This window comes from Anomaloglossus baeobatrachus, chromosome 3, assembly GCF_048569485.1.
Source record: "Anomaloglossus baeobatrachus isolate aAnoBae1 chromosome 3, aAnoBae1.hap1, whole genome shotgun sequence".
NCBI lineage: Eukaryota > Metazoa > Chordata > Amphibia > Anura > Aromobatidae > Anomaloglossus > Anomaloglossus baeobatrachus.
In genome coordinates this window covers 152,673,433-152,679,432 of record NC_134355.1, presented here as the reverse complement: position 1 = coordinate 152,679,432, position 6,000 = coordinate 152,673,433, and the positions used below count along the sequence as shown (strand labels likewise).

The 6,000-nt window shown below is 37.6% G+C and overlaps 1 protein-coding gene across 6 annotated transcripts in view; it reads left to right on the top strand.

The window, feature by feature from the left end:
• The window catches only part of PLEKHG1 (pleckstrin homology and RhoGEF domain containing G1), a 356,257-nt gene that overhangs the window by 323,410 nt on the left and 26,847 nt on the right, over positions 1 to 6,000 (top strand). For all 6 annotated transcript variants that reach the window (XM_075339532.1, XM_075339534.1, XM_075339533.1 and 3 more), the window contains 3 exons: positions 660 to 842; positions 1,770 to 1,865; positions 4,354 to 4,440. In XM_075339532.1, coding sequence (XP_075195647.1) covers positions 660 to 842; positions 1,770 to 1,865; positions 4,354 to 4,440 — 366 coding nt within the window. The remainder of the gene's footprint in view (positions 1 to 659; positions 843 to 1,769; positions 1,866 to 4,353; positions 4,441 to 6,000) is intronic.

Genomic DNA, 6,000 nt, shown 5'->3' with positions numbered 1-6,000 from the left:
ATGTATATAATATTTGTGTATGTATATATATCTATATCTTATATACACATATATATACCTCATAAAATCTCACAGACACACGATGTGTTTGTGTGTGTGTATATAAATGTGTGTGTGTGTGTGTGTGTGTATGTATGTGTGTATATATATATATATATATGTGTGTGTGTGTGTGTGTGTGTATGTGTATATATATATATATAGATAGATAGATAGATAGATAGATAGATAGATAGATAGATATAGATAGATATATCTCAAAGTAGTAGGAAAGAATTCAGTTGCACAGACGTAATATCTTAATTTGTTGATGCACAATGAAAATCATGATAACATCCATAGCAGGTTGCATTAATCATGGGTAGTGGTCATTTTACATCCGTGCAGCTGGATTCTGTTCTGCTGCTTCCATATTGTTCGTTACTGTGACCCTCATTGTTCTACTTCAAAGAAGTCAATAATAGAATGATGTGCATCCCCTTCTTAAATAAATGTGAAACAGATTTTAAAAGATTTTATAACCACATATGTTTTTAAATGTGGGTTAATATTTTATGCCTGAGTTTTATAGCTTTATATTATTATTACAATAAGACAAAGATGAAATGTAATGTAAGAGTTCTGATTTCTAAAATGTCACTCCTTGATCTCACTCTTAGGAGATCCAGAGCCTGCTCACTAACTGGAAAGGACCAGACCTGACAAGTTATGGAGAGCTCGTTTTGGAGGGCACATTTCGTTTTCAACGAGCCAAGAACGAACGCACTTTATTTCTGTTTGACAGGCTGCTCCTCATCACAAAGAAAAGAGATGAGACTTACACATACAAAGCCCATATCCTGGTAGGTCACAGCTCTGAAGTGTTGGCCGTGCTGCATCTCATTCATTGTAACAAGGTTTTCTTTGTGGTGGTCTGATAGCCAGGCAGTGACTCAGTGATCACATGAAGCTCTTTGACACACTTGAAAACAACGATTAGTAAAGAGGACATGACAGAAGCTTGTGTCAGAGAATCGGGTGTATTTAATATGGCCTGAATGTTTCACAAATAAGCTGCTATTCTTGCTTAAGATTCTTGGATGTTCTCTTACAAGGAGAAAGGTTTGTGTGTGACACGTAGTTAGTAATTGTATGAGATATTTAGTCAGATAATGGCTATGTTTGAACACAATAGTCACTCAAAACGGTCCGACTATGAGGTCTGTAAAATGGTTGATTAGTGTTATAAGCGTCCTACTACCTCATCAGGACACAAATGGGTCTAGTGTCTTCGTATAAAGTGAGTGCTCTGTGTTTCTGGTGTCTCCATGGTGTAGTATACATTAGTGAGTGCAGTATTGTCACAGAATAGTATACATCAGCGAGTGGGGCTTCTTCACCAAGTAGTATGTGGCGGTGAATGCGGCCTCTTCCCTAAATGGTACAAGTCTGTGAGTGCAGCCTCTTCACGGAGTTGTGTACTTTGTGAGTGGGGCCTCCTCACGGAGTAGTGTATTTTGGTGAAGGCGGTTTTTTCACAGAGTAGTATATGACAGTGAGTGCGGCCTTTTCCTAGAATAGTAATGTCTTCCTTTGATACTAGGTACATCAATGAGTGCTGCATTTTTGCTGCTGACCACTTCTCCGTTATTGACCTCATTTATACTTAGAAAGCATTCCAGATAATCTCCTGCTACTGCCGACAAGTGACATCAATGAGACGTTTGAACAGGAAATAACATTAATGAATAGCTTCTAAAATCTGCCCTTCTCTATCTTGTCTCCTGCAGTGTTGCAATCTAATGCTGGTAGAAGTGATTCCAAAGGAGCCTCTTAGCTTTAGTGTCTTTCATTACAAGAACCCAAAGCTTCAACACACGGTGCAGGTAATTATTTTATAATCAGCCTTTACAAAACAACATGCGAGATGAAAAACTGTATCATGGCATTGAAGAAAAAGGGTCAAAAATTTCCATCACCTTCATTTATTACATTTTTTTTAAGTCATCAGTTGTTCCAGTTTTCTGATTCAAAGCATAAATTTGGGAGTAAAATGTAAAATTCTGTCTTCCTCAAGCCAACAGTGTCGGGACTTGCTGCATGCTCTTATACCCTCTCATACCCTGAAACCATTATAACCAGTATGCAGTAAGGTATTGAGCTCCCCCTAGTTGTGGCCACAGACATGGAAATATAACCTGTATATACATAAATATTGAAATCAGGAAATGAATTGCAGAATATTAGGCGTAAATAGTACATGGTATTAAACAGAACTGGACAGCAGATACAGGCACCTGATCCACAAGCAGAATGTATCGGACACAGACTGCGCAATTTTAGCTAGGGAAGTTTGACTTTGAAACTATGCAACATTTCAGAGAAGAACAGTCAAAAGTGGCATTTAAAGTATATGTTTTTTTTTCTTCAATGATTTTTGGAATTATGTGATCGTAGGACCAGTTGTTCCATTTTTTTCTGAGCAGGCAGAATTTGTATGATCATTCCAAATCTTAGTTTAAAGGGACATAAATTCTCAGTATGTTTGTATGATGTAGGGATTCAAAGACAGATTGGTTTTACCCTTGTGTTCCTTCAGCATATATAGCTCCATATTCATTGTAGGAAAATGTTGGGACTAATAACAAAGTATCAGCCAAAAAAACTATGACTTTTTCAAACAGGGGCAGGTTTTAAATGATGTATGTTAATCTTGTAGGTTTAACCTGGACTAAAAAGAATGTTCCATAGGACGTTCTGTAATGCATCCTGGAATAATGGCCATTTTTGTATTGGTGAATACAAAGACATTACATTTTTACTCCTCCTTTCTTTTGTCTTCCTTTTTCCTTTTTATTTTTTCTTTCTCTTTCTCTCTCTTTCTTTCTTTTTTCCGTCTTTCCTTTCTTCTGTTTTTTTTTATCTTTCTTGCTTCTTTCTCCTTCTCCTTTTCCTCTTGTTCATCCTCCTCTTTCTTTCCTTTTTCTTCTTGCTCTTACTTCTCATTTTTCTTCTTACTCCTCATTCTTCTTGATCTTCTTCCTCATTCTTCTTGATCTTCCTCCTCACTCTTCTTGTTTCTCATCTTCCTCCTCATTCTTCTTGTTCCTCATCTTCCTCCTCATTCTTCTTGTTCCTCATCTTCCTCCTCACTCCTCTTGTTCCTCATCTTCCTCCTCATCCTTACTTTTCTTCCTCTTTTTCCTTGTTCTTCTTGTGCTTTCTCTTTTTTTTTCTTGTTCTTACTTTGCCTCCGCATGCTTCTTGTTCTTATTCTAGGATACACAAAGATATATGAGCAAAGTATTACCTATTCTCCAGCTCTATTCCAATACAAACGTTTTAACTGACACTAGCGGCTGGAGTCCTCTTCTTTTACAAATAAAAACTATTAATTCACATATCTGCAGTAATGCAAATGATAAATCTACAAAATCCCTCATTAAAGAGCATATGGAGCAGTAAAAGAATCATAGGACTCCTAACACATTAGAAAAATATGCCTATATACAATTTTGTGGGAGCATAAAAGCTCTCTAGCATTAAAAGGGCCTTCTGGGACATGGTATTGTAGTGGTGACCGAGCTTCAGATAACAACCAATCAGCAAAACCATACTTACCACAAAATTAGGCACATTTTGGCAAAACTTACAGGAACACTGCGTAAATGCCTGTTTTTGAACATGATTTTCTTAGCCCCTTTGCTTTAAGTCTGGTTTTATCAGGCTGTCCTGGGAAAATTGGGACTTTTCGCAACCACAAAAAAAAATATACGGACATGCCTTTACACATTGTTTGCCATCATGACTTCTTCAAGATTTATAATATTCATGTAATTGGTAGTAATGGACATATATAGCTGTTGAATGTCCAATAGGCCCCTTCTCATACTTCATCACTAATATAGCCCCCCATACACATTAGATGACTGACGGCTGATCGGTTGGCAACAACCATCTTCGCTGACTTTCCCATACATATTACTAGTCGTTTAGCTGAGTGATTCTGTGTTCTCTGTGAGAAAGCTGCCAGTTGATCTGTCAGAAGGCAGCTTATTTATGGAAGAAGAATGCGATCGGCAGTCTGAAATCGGATGTGCCCAATTGAGGTCTGCCCCAACAATCAGTCGGCTGGCTCCCCCATACACATTTGACTGTTGCTTGAACTTATTGATAATGGTGGCTTTAGCTGACCTTATTCTGTGTATGAGGGCCTTAAGGAGTATCTAAACATTAATTTACAGAAGTAAAAACTGTAGTTGAGGGCAACGATTTATAGACAGTAGTAAAATACTGGATGCCTGGATATTGGGTCTCAGTAATGAAAATCACATTTGTTCCAATATTTCATGTACTTTTTACTATTTTTTTCAGGCTAAATCTCAGCAGGATAAAAGACTATGGATTCTACATCTGAAGAGATTAATTTTAGAAAATCATCCAGCAAAAATACCTGCGAAGGTAAATGGACTAGAACTGTGCTACTGCCCAAGATACTTGAGAGAAATACATAGATATCACCCAAAAATATTCTGTGCGTACATAAGAATGAAAAAACCTGCGGTTGCTCTAGTATAGCCGCTGCCTGCATTAGGCCATCCTAACTTAATTAGGAAATACTAATTTCACAGGATTGTCCATTTTTTTTTTCTTGTGGAGACGCGAGTGTTTGGAGCAGGAGAACAAAGGGAAAATCCGCTGTGTCAGTAATGCTGATCGTGAGCACGGACAGCGCATTCTCCCACACAGGACACTAACGTCTCTGCAAGAGAAATTACGCTACGTCCAGAAGGCCAGGAAGCCTGATCGTGAGCACGGACAGCGCATCCTCCCACACAGAACACTAGTGTCTCCGTTAGAGAAATTACGCTGCATACAGAAGGCCAGGAAGACTAATCGTTGGCATGTACCCTTAAGGAAATGCAAAGTTGGCACAAATCTATGACTTAGCACAGCATGTTGCCTCTTAGTAAACAAAAAACGACCCCCAGGTAAGAATGGACTGGCTAGTTAGCATGCCTGCAGCGTTGCTAACTTGATTTTTTCACTTTTGTTTTCTCTGGATAGCTTATGAAAAAAAATCACATTCAAAATATTTTTTAAGGACACATTGTAAAACCATAATAAATCATTAGCGTTTTAATTGACACATATCTAGAGCCAACAATTCTCCTATGAAAACATTAGCTGCATTCATTGTGAAATATAAAATAATTACAGTCATAATCTGTACAAGTTTCCCGAGCTTCAAAAATATCCCAGATGCATCAAATTATATTTTCTGCCCTATTTTTATGGGCAGGCCAGGAATTTCTGGACGGCTGGTGGCAATCCTGCACGTTCTTGCTCCAATATCTCGTTAGACGCTGGTCACGTCTGTTCTGACAGTCTGTTTTGTTTTAGGAATAAGTGATCTGTTGCACCCGTTATGACAATGGAAGGAGAAAGGATCTATTGATTATTATGGGATCTGTCTGAATTTTATTTTTTAGAAGTCTACACGGACTTTTCTATAAACGGACACCTTGCAGACCCTATAATAATCAGAGCCCCTCCGCTTTACTGATGCCATGGGTCACTTATTCTGTTTCTGTTCCAAAAATATCAGGACGAACAAATAACTTTACCTGTTAATAAATGTTGAAAAAAAAAATCTTAAAATTTGAAAGTCATTTTAGTTTGTTGCAACTCTATCATCAATCCAGCAGCTTTTACTGCTCTTTTCATAATTAAGACCAGGTTTTAGAAATCCCTGCCAAAGCTTCAGACGGATTATATGCCGTCCGCAGTGAAACCTGCATGACCTTTCTAATACATAATTTTTAGCTTAAAAATACTAATCTAAAAATCATTTTGGGCTCTTTCATCATTCTAAAATATAACAGAGTCAGTGGGACGTAGAATTATAGTTTAGATTTTTGAACAATTACTTAAAATAACTGAATACCGCTAGTTCTACCGCTCTGACGACCGCAGTATGTTACTGCCACCTAGTGGTAGAAATAGCTTTGGGATTATTAT